Source organism: Crassostrea angulata, chromosome 8, assembly GCF_025612915.1.
Source record: "Crassostrea angulata isolate pt1a10 chromosome 8, ASM2561291v2, whole genome shotgun sequence".
In the NCBI taxonomy this organism is placed as follows: domain Eukaryota; kingdom Metazoa; phylum Mollusca; class Bivalvia; order Ostreida; family Ostreidae; genus Magallana; species Magallana angulata.
The window spans coordinates 34,769,575-34,791,173 of NC_069118.1; the positions used below are offsets into that span (position 1 = coordinate 34,769,575).

General features: G+C 33.1%; 3 protein-coding genes across 3 annotated transcripts; 1 reads left to right on the forward strand and 2 right to left on the reverse strand.

Moving 5' to 3' along the window:
* Positions 1 to 4,200: 4,200 nt before the first annotated feature.
* LOC128161465 (mesencephalic astrocyte-derived neurotrophic factor homolog) lies at positions 4,201 to 7,417 on the reverse strand. Its single transcript, XM_052824742.1, has 4 exons — positions 7,186 to 7,417; positions 6,252 to 6,376; positions 5,751 to 5,892; positions 4,201 to 5,335 (listed from the first exon to the last, which is right to left on the reverse strand). The coding sequence occupies exons 1-4, from the start codon at positions 7,274 to 7,276 to the stop codon at positions 5,145 to 5,147; spliced, it is 549 nt and encodes a 182-aa protein (XP_052680702.1). The 5' UTR covers positions 7,277 to 7,417; the 3' UTR covers positions 4,201 to 5,144.
* A 348-nt stretch (positions 7,418 to 7,765) lies between these two features.
* On the forward strand, positions 7,766 to 15,760 carry LOC128160500 (heat shock 70 kDa protein 14-like). The gene is made up of 14 exons (XM_052823834.1): positions 7,766 to 7,894; positions 8,200 to 8,280; positions 8,733 to 8,864; positions 10,741 to 10,846; positions 10,989 to 11,079; positions 11,551 to 11,655; positions 11,825 to 11,986; positions 12,102 to 12,257; positions 12,826 to 12,928; positions 13,188 to 13,316; positions 13,695 to 13,781; positions 14,821 to 14,994; positions 15,270 to 15,328; positions 15,436 to 15,760. Exons 1-14 carry the CDS (start codon positions 7,838 to 7,840, stop codon positions 15,512 to 15,514), a joined length of 1,521 nt encoding a protein of 506 aa, XP_052679794.1. The 5' UTR covers positions 7,766 to 7,837; the 3' UTR covers positions 15,515 to 15,760.
* A 445-nt stretch (positions 15,761 to 16,205) lies between these two features.
* On the reverse strand, positions 16,206 to 18,758 carry LOC128160501 (m7GpppX diphosphatase-like). Its single transcript, XM_052823835.1, has 4 exons — positions 18,432 to 18,758; positions 17,478 to 17,623; positions 16,860 to 17,084; positions 16,206 to 16,491 (listed from the first exon to the last, which is right to left on the reverse strand). Exons 1-4 carry the CDS (start codon positions 18,724 to 18,726, stop codon positions 16,219 to 16,221), a joined length of 939 nt encoding a protein of 312 aa, XP_052679795.1. The 5' UTR covers positions 18,727 to 18,758; the 3' UTR covers positions 16,206 to 16,218.
* Between the last annotated feature and the right edge of the window lie 2,841 nt (positions 18,759 to 21,599).

Below are 21,599 nucleotides of genomic sequence, written 5' to 3' on the forward strand. Positions count from 1 at the left end.
TTGTCCTCATGTCATGTTGTAAATTTTGAATTTACCGTTGGCAGTAAATGCAAAATTTACAACATGACTGTAAATTTTGTATTTACTACCAAAATTTACATCATGACACTCGGATTCGGGCTTATGGTACCATTATGAGAAAAAAAAGATGCAAATATAGCAGAGAAGTTACAGAAATGAAGAAGTATATTGAATTACCTGACCATTTACATGTACAGTGTACTTCAATTATAAGGTGGGAACCTACTAGAGTGACCATTACTGATTTAGCACAGATTTGTTGTACAGACCTTGAATTTTAACTTTGCAGCATTAGCAGACCAGTGTGTAATTTAGAGGTCTTTGAATTACCATATGCTTCAAAATATTGTATTTGTTCATGTATTCCTGCGTTTTCATACAGTTTTTTTGTTTACAAAAATACTTATGTTTATATATCAAGACTTGCTCTTATAAAAAAAGACGATGCAAAACATACCAACTAATTTACTTAAAAATTGTTCGAAAAAAAATTAATGACGTTTTTCCAAAATCAAGTCGATTAAAAAAAATGGAATATACATGTTCTAAAAGTTGTAGGTATTGACCCCTATAGACTTTTTAGCTTTCCAGTTAAAGTGCAACAGACCTAAATCTAAAATTCTAAGGTACAAAATAAGCCAGCTAACCAAGAACAAAAATATGTAAAGATATTTCAAATTAGGTAATAATTTTTTATAACTTCTTTTTAAAATACAAAATGTATTTTTATCCGTTTATCCAAAAAATAAATCCCACTGTAATGTGTTTCTTACGTATAAAAACTTGATCAAAAAATATATAATTTAAGCTTGTCTCACTTGAAAATTGTAATTAAAACTGCAAAAAAAAAAAAAGAGAATTGGCTCGAAACGTGTTATGAAAAAGTATGTACATGTAGTTAAGACTTTTTTAATGTTTTAATTTCAATAGGTGTTAAACAAATGATTTCAAGAGAAAAAAAAATCACTTCAACAAAAAAAATTGCCGAGTAATGACCAACCTAAAAAAATTGTGTTTGATTTGTTTTGGTAATAAAAATGATCCCACATCGGATAAGTATATGAACTCGCACATTACAGGAATAGTTTAAATCATTTAACAAACTATGATTAATATTAATAATTGAATGTACAATGTACAACCGATGTACAACCGATTCAATCAGTCTCCGTGAATAATGTTCATAAACATTCAATCATAAGCGGAGGGCAATATTTTCGTCCCAAGGGGCTAATATATTGCCCGAAAACACAGTCAACATTTGTTTTGTTATATGAAGAAACAAACCAAAATTTAAGAAAGTAATTGAAAACAGATCGCCGTAATTTTCTCAGCTCAAAGAAGAATTCACGAATTCAATTTTGTGCAAAGTTCATTTCCAAAATATCCTCAGCATCAAACGGTCACTGGTGATATTCCATCGACCGTAAGAATTAACATACAGACGTTCTACCTGATTTTACTTCATAGTAATTCGCAAATCCTTATATCCGTTATGATAGCAAACCGTCGCATTGCGCGTCCGTTGTTTACTTGTCTTGAGTGGCTTTCTATTATGACGTCACCCTGTTTTGGAGTCGCGAAGAGTTATTTACGTCATCGTTTACGAATCAACAAATCAGAGGCGATTATTATAGCTTTGAATCTTGATTTTTTGAAGTATACACTCTCATAACTGCAGCGGCGTGTGCATAATTGAGTAACGCGCGTTAGCGCGTTATGAAAATTTGTTTGCACACGCCGCTGCAGTTATGAGAGTGTATACTTAAAAAAATCATGATTTAATGCTTATATTTACATTTTTTAACTTCTTGCTTTGTCTGCAAATGTCATTCATACCCTAAAATTCCTATCTTATCCTAAGGGTAAGATAATATTAATGGAAGAGCCACAGTAGCAGCTACAAGCGTGAACTTTGATTTTCGCTTGTGACGTTGCAGTTTACAGCGTTCAACGTTTGTGACGTCATAATAAAACTCGCCAATTTGACCTTTGACTACTTGTTGCATTTAGAGGCATTTGAAGATCACAGAATTTAATGGAAAAACACAGTAGAATGTAAATATTTGAAATTGAGGGAATGTTCTCTAGATATTATTCCTAGCCGGTCAATATAAAAAAAATATTGACCGGTCAATATTTTTCGGAGGAGCTAATATTACAGTTATTGACTATTTGTCTATATAGAGTTATATAGTGAGAATATACTACTGAATATAACAATTTAAATTATTTAACAAACTATGATTATTAATGATTAAATGTACAATGTACAACCGATTCAATCAGTCTCCGTGAATAATATTCATAAAGTGACAACTTTCATTTTATTTAAAAACACATAATAAATGATATTTACTTTGTCAGATAGTCTATTGTATACTTTTGAGATCGACTTTGCGTGTGGATTATTTCGATATACAACGAGAGTACGGACTCATTGACTGGATGTTTCCCGAAACGTCTTGCGCAGACAAAGGAGAAGAGCGTACAATGCCTGTCGAATCCCCTGAACCTAGGATATTTAAACGACTTAAATCTCATAAAAGAATCTTACATTTGAAGGTCTGCATCAGTACATGTATAATATAGAACTGCATTATCTGGTCATTAACAAACATACTATTAGATTTATACTTTTCTTCTTATTTTCATTCTTCTTATTTGCATTTCTATGTTTACTTTCTTTATAACATAATCTCAAACAATCTCTGACTGTGCTAGCGCTATTGCTTACTATACGTTAGTTGGAATGGGCAATATCATTGTGTAATTTTAACTGAAAGGAGGCAAAAGCGCAGAATTTAAAAAGAAATGTCCATTATGATTCGAACACCCTCTCTGACGAGAGGTGCTTGTCTATAGTACCCTGCCTATCACACTGAGCTTGGTTGACATACTTTATTTGAGTGAATAACTTTTATAATTAAAAAATATTATTAAATTAGTGAAGTTTTTGTGAAAACCACGAATTTTGACCCATAATGGGTCTAGACTCCACCTTAATAAATTAATGATAAAAAGAATTTTAAAAAACTTATCCTTTTAATAAAAGTACTTTTAGGATGGAGTCTAGACCCATTCCCACCGAAAAAATCAATTTAGCACAGTAAATGGTCAAAATTTAGGCACAAAACGTCGTGCGACTTAATTTGGAAACCTATATTTCTTGTGTTTATAGATTAGAATGAAAATACGCCATTAATTAACATGCACCGTGAAATTTATAGTATAAACAACGTATACAAGCCAAGTATACATATTTTATTAACATTTGAGCTAGTATTTTTTTATTGCTTCAAAGGGGGGGGGGGGGGTATATAACGCCTTGTATGCTCCTGTCCTTTCGGTAATTTTACTGTGCAAGTTTTTTTTTAAAGAAATTTGAATTTTCCGGGGGAGGGGGTCCCAACACCCTCCAGGCCCCCATCCCTCTAGATAGCTCTCTCAGATAGGAGATGATCGTTTTTATTTGACATTCATTGTGGTTGGAGGCATCTTTGCTAGCCAAGGGTTTAAACCATTGGCTAGCGAAGATGAGTTGTAGGCGGACTTTGTGGTCTGTTTTCAAAATCGCTATGTATCAAAATTATCAATGTTTGCGAATGAAGGCATACTATCGTATATATAAATTCTTGTACTTTGAATTCGGAAAATTAAGTCTAACATAAAAAATTAACACAGCCATATTCGAAAATTAATTTTAAAAAACCGGAATTATTATTATAAAACGGAAACTGTTACCGGGGTTTTAAAGATACTGAGTCTTTATATTAGGACTCTATTATTGTTGTAGAATAACAGCTTTCCGCATAAAATGTCTTTCCAGTTCCATTGAAAATAACCTCGATAAAATGCATAATATTCAAGAAAATACGCCCCCTGCATGTAATATTTAAGAAAATACGCCCCCCCCCCCCTCCCCCCTGCATGTACCAGTTGTATACACGTATCCTGACCCTCTGATCGAGGAGATAACTCTCGCTAGAATCTGGTCGTTTATATTCCTCTTCACTATACATTTTTTAACAAACTTCTTTTGTTAAACTCTGTTAATCAGTGACAAAACAATCGTATCTTTTTTCTCCTTTTAGTATTGTATCCAATACAGTATCAATGCCATTCAATGCTTGATGATCTCGATGAACAATATTCTTTAGCAAATATAAAAGAGAAAGGTATTATATAAATAATTTATTCATAAACAAGGGCAAAAACAAATACTCTCAATGTACTCAACTTCTCAACATGCATCACCCTCACTTTCAAACTGTACAGTCACACAATACTACCAACTGTTGTACAATAGTATCACAACATTGAAATAATCCTACTTAAGTGCAATAGAAAAAATCTGTGTATCTGTAAACAAACAGCCATACCATGCGTACTCTATCACACCCATGGACCTGAATCATATTCTGTTAAGCAAAATGATGGAAATTTCAATCTACTTCAGAGATCACTGAAATAAAATGCAATGTTTCCTAAATTACTAAAAGTTACATTCAGTTTTCTATCAGTCGGTCCCTTTCTTCCCTTGACATTTAGAATATGTTGCACTACCTCATTATTAAATTTGCAGAAAAAAAAATAAATCAAATAAAATCAAATAAAACTTTCGATACAACACAAATCTACAATGGAAAGACCTGTTTGATCATGACAAGTAAGTTTCACACTTTCACTTTGAGTTACATACATGTAGCTTACAATATGCACCCTTTTCAATATTAATGACCTTATTATGCTGGGCAGCACTCTTCTGTGATTAAATAAAATAAGAATCGCATTGATAACTCTTATTTTTATGTATATTAAACATTGATGTAAAACCTAGAGTAATTTAGAATGGTAAAATCAAAAGTGGTACCAGTATGTTAGTTGTCCTCCTCACAATCCCCCAGAGGTAGGTACTGGTAGTGAATTAATTTATAATGATGTAAAGTTTATAGATAGACATATATCATTCATAACAAAGTATAATCTACTGTTTGCTTCTTCAAAATAAATCCATATGATATCATGACAAACATGCCATTTTGTCTTAATTGCGAAACTTTACAGTTTAGAGATGGTTGGCTAATAATGATGAATGGATCTGGACGGTGAATTCTGTTTGTCTATAATTCTTCCCGTTTCTTGGCTGCCTCTGGTGCGTATTTGGGCATGAGCTCCTCTACCTTCTTGATGAAATCAGACTTCTCTGCACATCCTTTGCAAGCATTATCCTCTCCCCAGTCTGAGAGAATCTTCTTTAAATCCTTGACTTTCAGTTTCTTCAGATTTACTTTCGTTAAATCAATCTGTTTATCTAAAAATCAAGTCAAAATATCTTGTGAGACAGCGACCAGCATTTTTATTTGCTAAACATTATGCAATACCATTCCAAAAGCCTTTTGATTTAATTAAAGGTAAACTATGTATTAACATTAATTTTAAAGAAATTAGGCTAGCTTATATTGTAATCCAACTTTTAATTTAATATTCGTGTTTGAATAAATTCTAACAAGGTTTAGGAGTGCCTCATTATTGCGAATATTTCTCGTCACAAATGAGTTATATAGTTGTTATAACAAAACGAATGTTGATAGGGCTTGGTTGCAAAAATAAGTAACCGTGAACCATCTCAATGAAATTGCAAACCAAAGTCATTGCAATAAAAGTTGGTTTACAGTATTTGATCAAACTTCAAACTGTCCCAAAAAAGCAAGGATAAAACAATTTACCATATTTCAGATCACAAATTTGGTTATCAGCATCTCGCAGTTTTTCACAAATTTTTGTGGAAGGCATGAAGGACTTCATGGGCTTTGACATTGTTCCAAGAATATAGGTTGCTGAAGTTTTCAAACCACCGATGTAATAGCACTGAAATAGAAGATTTAAAGTTTGTGTAAACATTTCAGTCTGATGGTAATGATATAAATACTTTAACCTGTGTGTGCCTGTGTGGTTTATTCAGTACCAGAAATTGTAAAATGTTACAATTTTACAGCATTGCAAACAACAGATAATTACCAATCAGGCAGATGTTCAATTATGTGTGTAAAACATAGTTGAAGATCAACTCAACTTTGCCTTTTTAATATTTATGTGAGCAATGCAGTATAAGGACTCTGTACCATGGCTATAGATGAGGCATTTTTTAAAAACTATATTTAAAATTCTTTATAATAAAATCCAAAATATCCGGTCTGTTGGCTGAAAAATATCCTGTATGTACTTACAAATCTCTCCTCCTTCCCTCTTAGGTCTTTGCAGAACTTCATGAAAAGTTTTTCTAGTTTTGGTCCATCTTTCCTATCTTCATCTTTTAGCGTCTTTTCAAATTTGTCTATCACTGTTACACATACTGTAACAGAATCAAGGGAATTCAATGTACTAAACATATCTTGATCTCTCTCAGATCAATAAGAGACAACTTCTTTTAAATTAACGAATGCATGCATGACAAAGGTGTATTAGAAATCAAAGAGATATAGAACATATTCAAATAGAAGAAGTGATATATCACTCTAAGTCGGATAAATTCAAGAAGGATCTATCAGTGCTCGGATAATAACGTAAATTAAAACTCAAAATGTCCTCAATTCAGATCATGTTTTCGTTATAAACTTAGTAGATCATTCTAGATTTTTCTAGATGTACAAATTTAAAAGTCAAGAAAGAAGAACTAAATCAGTAACTCATATCAATTAGTAACTTATCATTGTAAATCATGGTAAATAGAGAAACTCTCGATCAGTTTAAAACACAACATTATTTATCATATTGTATATCTATATTAAACTGTTTTCAACAAAACATTTAGTGCCAGTTAGTTACTGAATCGCTCGATATCAATTTTAAAGATTAAGGATCTACAAAGTGGATGTCTGATAAAGTCTTCCTGCCTCTTTGATAAATATAGTCTCTACCTTGAGTAGCTTTAATACTTATGATATTTAATCATTTGCATTGAATCTTATCGATCTGTTACAATCCAAACTTAAAAACTATACCTGCAATTATAGGGGGAACTCAAAATGAAAATGACAAAAAAAGGCAAGATTGTGATATTACTCTGGCAGAAACTTGTCTAATCAATTTCAAAAGTGTCTGGTCATTTAGGGTAATCATAAAAATGTATATGAACATATTTTTGGTTAAATTAAACATTACCTTCACAGTTGTCTTTTGTAATTGGTTTCTTTGCTGAGCACACAACAACACAAAATAAGCAAAGTAGCGCTGCAAGTGAATTAAAATACATCGTGGTTCAATTGTTCTCTTATCGTGAACAAGAATATTATTTGTTCCGCCTTCACGAAGTGTCAAGTGAGTGGATAACTTCAATGGAGTTGTCTGCTACTATTCACCGGCGAAAACAAACGTGGAACAGGAAGCACATGTACATTTGTCGCAATTTGATTGGTTACGATTGATATACTTAATTGAAGATCTTTGTGAAGATACAAGCTATTTCATAATAGAATCCAAAAACTTCCAAATTTATAAACATTTTGAGGTAAAACTAGAGGTCAGAGAAACACAGTCAAGACAATGATAAAATTTATCATGCAAAATTTTTTTCATAGGTTTGAATATTTATAGTTAAGGGATTAAACAAAATATTTTATCGTTTTGGAACTTTTGAAAGGAAGATTATGTATGCTTTAATTTTTAAAATGAAAATTAAATTTTATTCATGATATTTCAAAACATATGTAAAATAAAATTAAAGAACTGCAGTCAATCTGTCGATATTTAGTTAAACTGAAGTCGATTCTAGCAAATAGTCAGATCCAAGTTGAAATCTCGCGAGAACATCAATATGGCAGCCTTCGGTGTGCATTTCGGCACGACTTCTGCTTGTCTAGCTGTGTATAAGGTATACTTGACTATATGACCATAAGTAAATAGAAAATAAAAAGATGACACCATAATTTATCTGAAATACATAGACACAACGCCACAAACACATTAACAATAAAACCATTGAGCATGTCTCGTAAGTCAACTAGGAAATTCGAACTGATTTCTCAAAGCTATAGTTTCTAGCTCGCCTGAATATGTTATACGAGTTTGTTCAAATTGAAATTTTGAAGTAAAGGTAAGATAAAGCATTATGAATATTGATAACCCAATTGAACGACGCTTCACTCTAATATATTTGTGTTTCATTGTTTGTTGCAGGATGGTAAAACTGATGTGGTAGCCAATGATTTAGGAGACAGAACAACACCATGTGTTGTAGCATACACAGATTTAGATCAGGTAGTTTAAATAATATATTGATTATACATTGTGTCCGTTTGGAGTGCAGAGCCAACAACACCATGACATTTCCACTATCAGATTTTTAGGAAACATGCACAGTTGAATCCACCTACCTATTTATTTATTCATTATGCTATATTTTAAAATGTTATTTACTGTAAATTTCTTATTTTACTCAAGTACTTAATTCCGCGATTCCACTGACTTGTATAAAATCGCAAGCACCAATTATTTGTTTTAATTTCCAAAAGCTTAAAACTGTGTGAAAAATAAAAGCAAGGTTTTAAAATAGCTAGGGTTGCTTCTGGCGATTTTAATCGGATGTTAATTTCTTGTTTTTAATTAGGAATCTACAGTATATACACCAGTAATTACATGTTGAAAAAGAATATGGCGTCAAATATCTGTAATCAAGTGTGTGTCAAGACAATTTTTAAAAACTTTTTCAGACTGTTGGAGCTGCAGCAAAGCAAGGAAGTATCAGGAATACTCAAAACACCATAAGTTTTGTTAAGAGGGTGTTGGGTAGATCCTGGGAGGATCCAGTTACACAAGAATATATCTCAAAATCACCAGTGAAGGTCAGTCAATTTTCTTCACCAGGGAATATGTATCATACAGTATTTATCTTATATTAAAGCATTTAAAGGACTATATATGGTATGGGCCTAAAATGGCCCCCTAAAAGGAATATCATTATTTTACTGCAATTCTTTGTTTTCTTTGTACAGAAATATATGTGATGTTTTTACTTCATGTTCATTTTGATTCAAGTGCCCACTATTTAGAAATACGGCAATGTAAAGACAACCTTTTCCCGCCATTTTTGCAATTTTAGCATAAAAAAGCTTGTTTTCAAGCAGTTTTTCTTTCAGGAAACATAGAGCGCATGCTTGAACCAACAAAATATTTTAATCAGAGATGTATCTAGCCAAGTCTAATAAGTGACAAAAAATTTGTCTTGGTTCAAGCATGCGCTCTATATTTCCCATTCGTAAAAAGATGAGAAAAATGTCAATTTTCGACTGATTTTGATTGAATTATAGAAATAGCGTCACTTCTGACGTCATATACTGCAAGTGACTGCAAATAAATCAAACAAATATGTGAAAAATATATTTTATATCAACTCTTCTAAATTATAACACAACATTTTATTGTACCCGAAACACTTTAAAAAATGGTGAATTATGGGGGCCAAATTTTACTCTTATCATATATAGTTCTTTAAAATCATTTTGTAGATCAATTCATGTGCTATAATAACAAGCATTCCGAGAGTATTGCAGAAGCAATACACGTCCCCTACCGGTTTGTAAAAATTTGTGAAAACAATGCACTGTTATGCAGAATATCATTTCTTACCGAGTTCTGTACCCCGATTAACAGACCAACCCGATAACGAATCCGATTGTACTTATACAAAAAAAACCTGTGGATTAAATTTACAACACAATGCTTGACACTATTTTACAGAACTTATTTGTTTGTTAGAAACAATAAAAGGAATGGTCCAAGTAATGCACGATATTATTACTGACTACATACTTTCTTCGTTTATTCAATACACATGGAACCCGATAATGAACCCGAACATTGGAATGTAACAAATTAATTTTCTCGAAAATATGTTAACCAGAGGCTACAAAGGTATAAACTTGATCTGTAGTTTGACATTTTGAAGCTGTTCAGCAAATTTCATATTATTCCTCAAACGCAAAAAGAAAAAAAGTGTGGAAAACTAAGTTGGACAGATGGACGCAGAGAAAAGCTAAAGTCCCCTCTGGTAAAAACCGGTAGGGGACTAATAACAGAGTTCATCATGGTTTCATTTGTCTGTAGCACATATTTTGAAAACAAGTTTACGGCCTGTAAGCAACAGTTAATGATTATTATACATAAGTGTAGTTGTATATTTGGTGCAAAATGGTCCAGTTCAAAGTAAGGCCATTTTATTAGAACAAACCTTACTTGTTGGTGATATTTGCTAAAAGAGGGGCCCTATTAGAGATAGTTACCATTTCAACGACGTCAAGTTTAGCTATTTTACGATGAAGTAATTCAGGATATTATGGCAGCAAAATGATACATTCCATTAGATTAATTTTTTAAGCTATTTCCTGAAAATGATGCTTACTTGCAATTTCATTTCACATAGGAATAGTCTAATTGAGAGAAAAAAAAAAATCATAATGCTCATAGTACGATTGGAAGTCTGTGCAAAGCTTTTTATACCAACATGTCCTTCCTAGCCAAAGGTCCAAGACATTTATTCTGTGAGAATAACAAATCAGAGTTTTGCCTAGCGAAGATGACCCTTTCCTAAATTTCTGAAAGCTCTCTTTTGTTTTCTCCCGTGCTCTATGTTGATTTGTAATATATAAAACGTATTCAAGCACTTATAGATGTGTGATAGAAATACTTAGATTTGAGATTGTTGTTTCGTTTGTATTACAGATAGAGAATAGGAATGGGGGTCTGGTTTACGTTGTCGATTTCAAGGAGAGAATGATCGATGCAACTCCTGTGGATGTAGCAACAGCCATATACAAACAGATGAAAGGTTATATACTAGTATCAACTTTTCAAGAATCACTGTTTACTTTGCTTTAGAATTGCTGATATTAAAATTTACACCAATGCATACACACTCTATTATATACATAAAGTACAGTACCAATCACAATCTCTTTTTGAATTTGCAGAAACTGCTAATAGTCATGGTGATGGGGACATTCACGACTCGGTGCTTGCAGTGCCTTCACAGTTTTCTGAAGAACAAAGGAAAGTTTTCGGGTATGAGATGACTATATATAAAAACAAAAATAAGTAAAGAATACATGTCAGGTTCTGCAGTATGGATCTGAAAACTTTGCTACCCATGTATTTTGTGTCAGGGTAAAAAGCAATGCATTGGTTTAATAACACCATTACACTTAGTTAATCATAAACTGTGCCAACATAAGCATACTGTACCCGGTAAATGTACTTATTTAGAGTTAATATTATATTTATCGATGCCAGTTAACACCTTATGACTTTGTTCCAGAATTACAGTATTTTAGAGCAAATATATGAGGAGGGAAATTTTTATGCACATTATTGCTTACAAGTTTTAAGGATACATCTGAAAACCATTGTGAAGAATGAGTCTTTACAAGTTCAGAAAGGTTTTGGGGAGGTTTTTTTCCATAAAGGATTGGTAATTTTGCTGGAAATTAATGTGTATGCAGTTACATGTTTTTACATGTGTGTTTGATATTTCAGGGAATGTGCCTCAAAAGCAGGATTTAGTGTGCTGCGGACTATCAATGAACCTGTAGCTGCTCTATTGGCCTATGATCTAGGTCAGATGGACAATACACTCCAATGGTAGGATTCCGTGACGGAAAATCCTTCAAACTTGCTCTTAATTAATATTCATGGGCATCAATTTTATAGATTAAGGATAGAAATGTCCTTTGTATACATCATGTCCTACAGCACTGCATTAAGTTTCCTGTGGACAACCCTAGCTACAGTACTAATTGTTTGCTTTCAGTAATGTTCTGGTTTATCGTCTGGGTGGTGACTCAACAGACGTCTCCATTGTTCACCTTCAGGGAGGACTCTACAGAATCCTGGGCAACACCTGCACACAAGAAGTAGCAGGCAGCAAATTCACCAATGTACTAGCAGACTTTCTGGCTCAGGAATTTTACAAGTATTATTTCTTTTATTTGTAGAATTTTGTTAAATCATAATCACAAAAAATATCAGTGAAAAATAAAAATTTTTTTGGTCCAGTATTCCTCTTCAGGTTTGATTTTCTCCCACAGAAAATATAAACTGGATATCAAAGAGAGTCGGCGATCGGTGAGCAAAATGAGAATGGCCACGGAGGTTTGTAAACACACCCTGTCTACACTAGAGAATGCTCAGGTCTCCATAGACTCACTGCATGAAGGAGTCGACTTCCATAGCAGTGTATCCAGGTAGGTTGAATCTCCCACTAAATAATATTCATTATATTTAAATGATCAGGTTTTTGGCTCACCAAAGCTGAAGGCTTGAAATATGTAAGTTGTATTGATTATTTTTGTTCGACCTCCAGATGTCAGTTTGCAAAATTTTACAATTTTTTTTATTGAATTATTCTCCAAATTCAACCAAACTCAGCAAAAAGCATTCTTTGATAAAGGACAAATAAATGGCCAGGCTTCCTTCAATGAAAAAACTGTTCTCAAGAACCATTGATTGACAGAAATATCAAAATATTTACACAAGCTGCCTTAAAAATGTTGATCAATCTATAAAACCAGGGGTTAGGAATAGATCCCAATGGGGTTTAAGGTTTATAAATGAAATACAGAAGAAAAGGTCTTATTAAACAATTTTTGAATGAGGAAGTACAGAAAAATTATGGGGGTTTATGGGCCTCTAGTTAACACATCATAATTTGTTTACAACTCAAAGTGTTTATCATAAGATGTGAATTAAATTTGTATGTAGGATGTATGCAAATAAATACATGTATTAATGAAGTTTTGAAAATTTTTGTAGGGCCAGATTTGAAAGTCTTTGTGGAAATCTCGTCCAGAAATGTGTAGCCCTCATTGATGATGTTTGTGCCAAATCTAATGTCAGCTCATCAGATATAGAAAAGGTACCGGTTAGTTTTATAAAAACCCGTCCTAATTATTGTACAAAATCTCATTTAACGTACACCATGGGATTGGTATTGTGGATAATTTTGTATGATTGTGAAACTAGATTCAGGGAGTAAATACAAATTACATTACATTACTGTAATATAAGTGATCATCATCCCACTAAATTTAATTAGGCCTGTAGATTGGATTATGCATTTTTACAGTATGTGAAAAATTCAGTTAAAATCTTTATGGTTATTTTTTTTATGACAGGTGATTGTGTGTGGAGGTGGTGCAAAGCCTCCTTTTGTACAGAAAGCAATCTCGGACTATCTAAGCAATGCTGAGGTATTCAACACAATCCCACCTGACGAAGTGATAGCCATTGGAGCAGCAAAACAAGTGAGTCTTGCACTGAGGTTTAAGACAGTGACCCTTAAATTCTGTACCTTTAAGATTTTACTACAATGCAAATACAAGTGTTAGGAAATGTAGGGAGTTACTAATGAGCCTTAATTGATGAAATATTTTATACAAAGAAATGAAAGAGATACTGTGTGATATTAAAAGAAGCTGTTTAAATTTATGTTTATTTTCTAGAAATTGTATAAACACCAATGGTATATTTTACTGTTTATTTTAAAATTTTGTTTAAGTGTGTGAATGTCATTTTATAAAACAAACAATAGTATTGGTATTAAATTTTTAAAAAATCTATAAACTTACAGTGTAGAAAAAATAAACACCAAAATTAATGACTCTGAATTATCCTTTCCCAAGGCTGCCATTTTAACAGGAAATAACGACAATGAACTCCTCATTGGTGAAAATGAAATTGAGTGTCTATCAAAGACTGTTTGTATAAAGGTAAGTAGATCAAAATAAATAGAAGGCTGCTCTAAGTTAATTATATGTTTAATGTCACATTCAAAATATCAAACTTACAAGGGAGTGCAATAAAATTTAATAATTCAAAATTTTCAAACAAGTAAGAGTTATTCATTTACAGATACAGTTTTATTCAAGCTACATGAAGACTAACTGTCTAATGACCTTTTTGAGCTGTCAGTTATAAAGAAAACCCCATTTGTAATCCATTTTATATTCCATAATGTGCCCTAAACATTTCATATCTCTACTGATTGCAGTATAGCAGTTGCAAAAAGTAAAATCAAACTGGAAAAGATTTAATAGAAAATAGGGTTTGGTTTTTTTAAACAATGGTTTATCCTTAAAGCCGACATGAATTCATAAATATGCATTATTTACCTTTTATCTCTGACTACCGCCATATTAGTTGTCGATTTCTATTGTTCTGCTCATCTCTACACACCCCTATATAAGGCCGAGAGCACTATTCATGCTTCATTGCATTCAGGAATTTCATACACCCGAACACGTTACCTTGGACGAAAAGACTTGTAAAAACGCGTTTCGAACAAAAATAATATGACAACCACTGCACTGGCAAGATATATCCAATAAACGACGAAACAACTTTATTACTACATTTTACTACAATGTGTAGTTCATGCATTTAGAAATCCGTGCAACGCAAATGCCTCGCTCCGAAAGCAACCGACCGTAACTTTCTCAACCGGTATATATACCCCAGTGGCAGTAGAGGAGCAATCGAAACTAATATGACGACCAAATGCTTTTATGAATTCATGTCAGCTTTAACCTATGTGCAGATGAATTTAAACATAGGCTTAACATAGAATTAACTTTGGACAGCCTTAGCTAATAGCTAACACAAGTAACGTAAAAGATGTGAAACAATCAATTTGGACACAAACATATACCCGTAATAAGATACTGTACAAGTACTTGACCAACAGTGTAAGTGTTTCAGTACAATACTTGTAGATGTTAAAAATTGAGTGAGGAATTTTTTTGTACACAGGGTTACGATGCCAACAAAGACCCAGTATTATATCCTATTTTCCAAGAAATGACCCCGTTTCCAGCCCGAAGACAGGAAGTCATGAATTTATCTCCCCAACAAACATCTATGGAGATGGATATATGTGAATGCACTGATGTAGAAAACCCAGATACTGCAAAATGTTTAGCAAAGGCATGTTAAAATTCCATTTATACAATGAATTAATCATACAAATTAAATATCAATTAAAATGTATTTTTCTCCATTACATGTAACAGTATATAAAGTACTTGCTTAAAGGACCTAAAATGGTTGTATTATTTGCATGTATCACTGTTTGTTAACATGTTTTTAAAGGATAAAACAATTTCGAACATGTATAATGCAAATACATGTACATGTACTGTTTTAAATGTTTTCATTTTATTTTGCCATCGTATGAAATGTGTTTTTTTCTCTTAAACTAGATTGTGATGAAAGACTTGCCAGAAAAGGCCTGCATATCAGTTACATTTCATTTACGAAGGTACAGTCAATCAAATAAGATTGATCATGAATGTGTGAAGACTAGAATTTATTAATCATTGTTTGTTGGTTTAAATATCAAAGATTCATTTGTGTTCTTTATTACAGTGAGGGATCATTACATGTCACGTGTCGGGAGGAAACGTCTCAGATTGTGGAACAAGTGACAGTAGATGTGTGTAGTTGATTTAAGACACAAGTTTCATAGGAACACAATTAATCAAACCAGCAGAGAGAAGGCCCGTGCACTGGTGGTGCTTGTAGTCAGTGCACCGCTGACCGCCTCCTCAGACTGGACTACCACTCATCAATGTTTCTCTCCGAGGCCTTCACTTCTTTCCCCGAAATATTTACCCACTGGGTATTAGACTTTTGTACATTGTCATGAGTTGACTTACCTGATGAAATAAATTGCAGATATTGTTACGGCAATGGGAAGTCTTTGTTTCTTGCTTCAGATATACCGTACAGTACCATTCTTCGAAAATGATGATTTTTTGGTCATACAAATTTGATTTGATTAAAACATTGTCTCATGAATTCAATACATCCAGACTTTTTAAACCATTCTGTATGCCTCTAAATGCAGCATGTTGATTCTTCAGCATGCAGTAATGAACTCAAAAATGTTAAAATTTGACCCAAGTGTCTTTTCAACATTCCGTTAAGAAACAAACATGTAGATACATTTTGAATACATTCTTAGGTAGATATTGGTCCAAGATGAAATCAGTCAAATTAAAACTGGACTTGTATAATCACTCCTCTGCTTTATGCTACATAGTTGGAAACTGATCTAAGATCTAACAACACCCTGTACGTGGTCACCTCAGAGCGATGAATACAGTTGGGAAGGAATTAAACACAGAAAACTTACAGATTTTCCCCTCTTTATTTCTGAATACATCCATGCTCTAAAAAAGCTTTGTATAAATGGTCATCTTCTCTAACTTTGAAAACCATAGTTTTTTCCTTGTAGTAAAGCGATTTCATTTCAATGTTTTCAATCACATCAGTCAGTAAGTGAGCACGATCAGCTTCAAACCCAGGATTGTCCAACTTAATGTGGGCAAAATGAACGTGTAGATGGTAATACGATGGCTGATAATGAAGATAGCTCCGAACTTTATTGGCCGGTATTCCATACTTCTCCTTGATTGCACTCTACAAGGGAAAAAAGATTACTCTATAGTACCGGTATATGTATTTACATGTACCTCTATGTGATATCTTGTGTACCATATATTGAGAAATTTCAGAGTTTTGTGTGTAGCTATAATTTTTGTCAGCTTTTGTGAAATGATGGGATAATATGAATGAGGTAAGAGATCAACACAGCTCAATCCGACAGTCATGCAATATTAAACTACCAATATATTTTATTTTATACAGAGACAATACTAATGTATCTACAATTATATTTTCAGTAAGTTGCAGCAACACTTTAAAATATAATTATTTTTTTTGATTTCTCTACTTCCTTCCTTGATTATACTAATAATTTGGTCCATTGATCACATGGAGGTACTTACCAATCCCTTTTCCAATATGTTCTTGAGTAGTGGTAGATGACTTTGGTCTAGATCCCTGAGGGAGAGGATGTCCCGGCGGTGGACCAAGGCCTGAAGGTACAGCGCATCCATGTCCTTTCTGTCCCACTTCATGTCTGGGAGCAGGATAAATCCAGAGTCGGGACAGGTGTCCTCAAAGACTATACGGTCCGCTTCCGTCTCTTTGTTCAAAATGTTGTAAACCCACTGTGGAAAATAATTTGCAAACACCTCTGTTACTCGTGTTTTGAAAATACAAAGTGTGATGATGCAAAATTGTAGTGCAAGTGTTAAGATTTCAAATTGGTATGCTTCAATAGGACAAGCTTTTACTTTGCTTGTATGTGGTTGATTTTTTGAAATACAAGTATATTATAGCTTTAAAAATCTTTCTTTAATTTGCTTCTACATTACATTGCAAAAGTTGTTTTATTGCATTAATGATAAAGCCACTACATCATCAGGACTGCTATGTACAATATATATTTATTTTTTTCTGTCAATCAAATGTACTGGTACATTTATCTTTCTGCCCTGGCTCCAAACAAAGTGCCTCAATGTAATATTTCAACTTTGAACAACACAATATATATAGATTACCTGGTTGCTGAGGGCTTTGTTTTTTACATATGGCAGTGTAACTTTCTTGTAATCTTTCCCAGACTCTTGAACGATGTGAAATTCCTGCTCAGAATATTTTGCGATGTGTTGCTTTGTAGCAGGGTAAATGAGTGTGGTTTTCATACCTGTGAAAAAATTAAAAGGCTTCATTTTTTTTTTTTTAATTTTCCCTCAATATTATTTTCTCACTCCAAGTAACCAAAAATTAAATTCATATACCGGTACTGTTGTCATTGACACATAAAGTCATGGGCTAGATAAAATAAATGACAAAAATTTGGAATAGTACAATTTTCAGCCAGTACAAGTAAGTGTCCTTGCAAAAGTAAAATGATTAATAGGCCAAGATATAAAATTTAGCCTTATTTATTATGCAAATTTCAAATTGTTCTTTACTATACTCAGTCTATTTGTAGTCTGCCACAAGTTACTGCTTCCCTCACTTGATGACAATTTCTAAGAACATACCTTTTAATAAAGTACAAATGACAACAGAAAAATTCCAATATTTTTGCATCGACACGTGGGTCATCTGTTTTTACCCAGAAAATCTTGAACAAAGGAAAACAATTTCCTTACAGAGATTTATAGTGGGAATTTTTACATCGTTTCTCCATTTGGAAGTACTCAGGACATTTTGCACAGGTTTTTAACGTTATCATCTTGGTTATTTTCAAGTCTATTACAATGCAAAATCCCAGTAGACAATTTTAGCTGGCCATATTGGCCATAACAAGGTAGAAAGGTGAAATTTTGGACTACTAAATGAACACCGTTTGAACCATGAAAAAAATCTGAATATCAAATGATTCAATGATTTAAAAAAATGTGCGGCATAAATATCTTTGATCGTGGTATATTTATAAATATATAAATAGCGTACATGGCATTCTACAAAACTCATTTTAACTTTGATTAAGAAAGTAATCAAACCATTTAATGTTTTGTCTGGAAATGTCTTGTATGTGCTGTACACATCATTCTTTAGAGTTTCAACTAACTCTGTTTTTTCTGTTAGCATTTCTTGTACACTGTTGGCATCAAATGCAGTTTTCTCCATCAAAATCACAGCATCTTTTCCTTCAAACTGGGAGTGGATGAAGGCAGTTTTACTTCTCAGGTCATTTTTCAGCACTTTACAAAAATCAAATCCTGCAAATGACAAAATTTCTGTAGAATGTTTGTTATCATCAGATTTTCTTTTCTTTGCATTTGGTTCGACCGCCATTTTCCGTTTTATACGGAGTATAACACGTATGGAAAGGAAGTTTCCGGATTTTACACTACCGTTTTTATAAAACCGTTGGTAGCTGGTGGACCTTGAGCTTTTAGATTAATATTTATCATTTAATGAAAAGCATATCTGTCTTGGAAGATGGACGAATTTGCAAATCGCGATAAAAACTCTTTAAATAGTGAAAACTTCTTACTTAAAATCCAGATCGGGGGGGGGGGGGGGGGGGGGCTTCAAATCACTATAGGTTTTTACAAGCTAAAAAAAAAACCCAAAACCAAAAACAAACATAAAAAGAGGGAGAAACTCCTTCAAAATTCAATTTCCTTAACTTTTTACTGACTTGTATTATTTTTCTAAAATGATATTTTATGTATAGTGGGTCATCACTCCGCTATCATGTTTGATGCGTATTTAATTAAACCTCCAGAGAGTGTTTTCTTTTTTTTAAGAACTTATGTATATATGCCTTTTATTTTCACTGTGAGTCTGTGCTCCTTATTTTTGTCATATTTCCATTAAAATCTAATGGGAACAAAACCGACTTTAACGTGGACTCCAAGTATTGAACATATTAAAGGAGTACAAATCGATGCTATATATATATGTGTGTTGAATATACAATATTTTAATAAGAATCTTATCCGTCCTAACATAGACATCGTACACGCCTTAATCCCCATCTTCTTCTTTTTAAAAAAAAAAAGAAAGGTTTTTGCGAGGTAAAATTTGGGGGAGCCCCCCCCCCCCCTCTCCAATGCTACGTGCCTGAAATTGTACATTTTTTGCCCATGAAATAATATTTGTTGAACATTTTTTGATATCATGATGAAAGGGAAAAGTGTAAAAGCTATAACGGATTTCGAACCAAACGGTTGCACATCCCAGGGCCAAAGTAAAATTATTGTTTGTTTACTGAATTGCCTCCCGCCTCATTGAAATAACACACGCTGATGAAATTTTATTAGCAAAAAATTAAGAATCTCAGGTGACCTATTGCTATCCGTTTTCGTCCGTCGTCGTGCGACGTGCGTCTTGCGCTGTGCGTCGTGCGTTAACAATTTACATTTTTAACTTCTTCTTAAAAACTACAAGGCTGATTGTTACCATTTTTGGTGTGAGGCATCTCTATGGTAAGAGGAATCTAAATTGTGAAATTCATGGCTCTACCACCATCGGGCGCCACATGTGGGGCAAAATAGGAAAAAAACAAACCAAATTTTCAAAAATCTTCTCTGTTCCCACACATGTTAGGACAAACTGGTTGCATAGTTATGATGTCCATGAAGCCCTCTACAAAATTGTTAAATTCATGACCCCTGGGTCAGGGGTTCAGGCTCTAGGGTGGGGCCAATATGGCCATATAGTTAAAATGTATCAAATCTTAGAAAATCTTCTTCTCTACTACCATATATATTTGTTAAAAACTAAATGCATGATTATAATGAACATGAAGCCCTCTACCAAAATTGTGAGATTCAATACCCCTGGGTCAGGGGTTCAGGCTCTAGGGTGGGGCCAGTATGGCCATATAGTAAAAATGTATTAAATCTTAGAAAATCTTCTTCTCTACTACCATATATATTTGTTAAAAACCAAATGCATGATTATGATGTCCATGAGGCCCTCTACTAAAATTGTGAAACAACAATTTTATTTTTTATTTTTAAGGATTGCCCAGTTGCATAACATTTAAAGTCATGAAAGCAACATAAGGTTTGATAATGTTTTAAATCCAGAATCTAGTAATGATTCCAGGGTTTCTTTCGGGTGCTAGAACCATTATGGCGTCATAATCTATTTGAATTCTCTTTTTCCCGTAGTGTTTTGGTTTTGGAGAGACTGTATAGGCATACTAGATAGATTTCATTAGACAAAAATGGACCAAACTCCGAGATTTTTTCTAAATTTTCTTTATATTTTATAGAAAATGACAGTTTAAAAACAGTTTCATTGTGTTTACCAAAAATTTAAGCCCTATACACCCTATCAAACGAGGCTATATAGTGTTTTAAAGCATCATTAAATTCTAAAGGCTTAGAGCTTCTAATTTATATCATGAATTTCATAAACTTATATAGGTTCCTGTCATTTACTATATCATGACTTTAACCGAAACTATATATTATACCGCTATGCTGTTAAGAATTCAAACTTGAAAGAGAAATATGAACAGTTACAGTCAAATTCTTTTTGTATATACATGTATATAAGAGGAAAGGTTCCTCAAAATGTGAAAGTGTCCAATGAATCTGGGATATGTTTACAGCCTAATCAATCATGTTTATAGTGTTTGATTGATTTTATACTGAGTGCTCACTAAAAAACTAAGTGCTTGCCTCTCAAAGATTATGTAAAGAGTCAAATTTCACAATGACACTACATGTGTATGTGTCAAGTTTGGTTTAATAGTATTGAATATTAAAGTGTTTCGTTATCAGATATACCCGGAAGGTTAAAGAATGACTGTATCATAAATCTATCTAGTACTATAGTGTTGATTCATGAGTGCCAGAGTGCTTACATTCTTGTTACATAAAAAAGAGGGGGATATATACATTGCCGTGATTAACCATTGACGAAGGTCATGTCGCCTGTCTACCCTTCTAAAGAGAATTTTAATACATCTCTCCCCGACCCGAATGGACTGAAAGGATATTATATAGAGATTAAGAATTTCCATTTTAAAAAATGCATAAAAAAATTAAAAATGATTAAGTCCATCTCCATCCCCATGAAAAGAGCTTAGCTCGCTCTCTCTCTCTCTCTCTCTCTCTCTCTCTCTCTCTCTCTCTCTCTTTCACAGAAATGACTCTCTCAACCTCTTCCTTTCTCTCTCTCTCATTTTGAATAGACCTAATCAAAAT

Bases quoted from the DNA above. Each gene is read 5' to 3' on its own strand.
- LOC128161465 (XM_052824742.1), bottom strand. From the start codon at position 7,276: ATGTATTTTAATTCACTTGCAGCGCTACTTTGCTTATTTTGTGTTGTT. The intron at 5,893-6,251 runs GTAAGTACATAC...CTTCTATTTCAG, and splicing joins GAGGGAAGGAGGAGAGATTT to TGCTATTACATCGGTGGTTT. The intron at 5,336-5,750 runs GTAAATTGTTTT...CTTGATTTTTAG, and splicing joins AATTTGTGATCTGAAATATG to ATAAACAGATTGATTTAACG.
- LOC128160500 (XM_052823834.1), top strand. From the start codon at position 7,838: ATGGCAGCCTTCGGTGTGCATTTCGGCACGACTTCTGCTTGTCTAGCT. The intron at 11,656-11,824 runs GTAGGATTCCGT...GTTTGCTTTCAG, and splicing joins ATGGACAATACACTCCAATG to TAATGTTCTGGTTTATCGTC. The intron at 13,317-13,694 runs GTGAGTCTTGCA...TCCTTTCCCAAG, and splicing joins CCATTGGAGCAGCAAAACAA to GCTGCCATTTTAACAGGAAA.
- LOC128160501 (XM_052823835.1), bottom strand. From the start codon at position 18,726: ATGGCGGTCGAACCAAATGCAAAGAAAAGAAAATCTGATGATAACAAA. The intron at 17,624-18,431 runs GTTTGATTACTT...ATTTTTTCACAG, and splicing joins TCCAGACAAAACATTAAATG to GTATGAAAACCACACTCATT. The intron at 17,085-17,477 runs GTAATCTATATA...TATTTTCCACAG, and splicing joins ACAAAGCCCTCAGCAACCAG to TGGGTTTACAACATTTTGAA.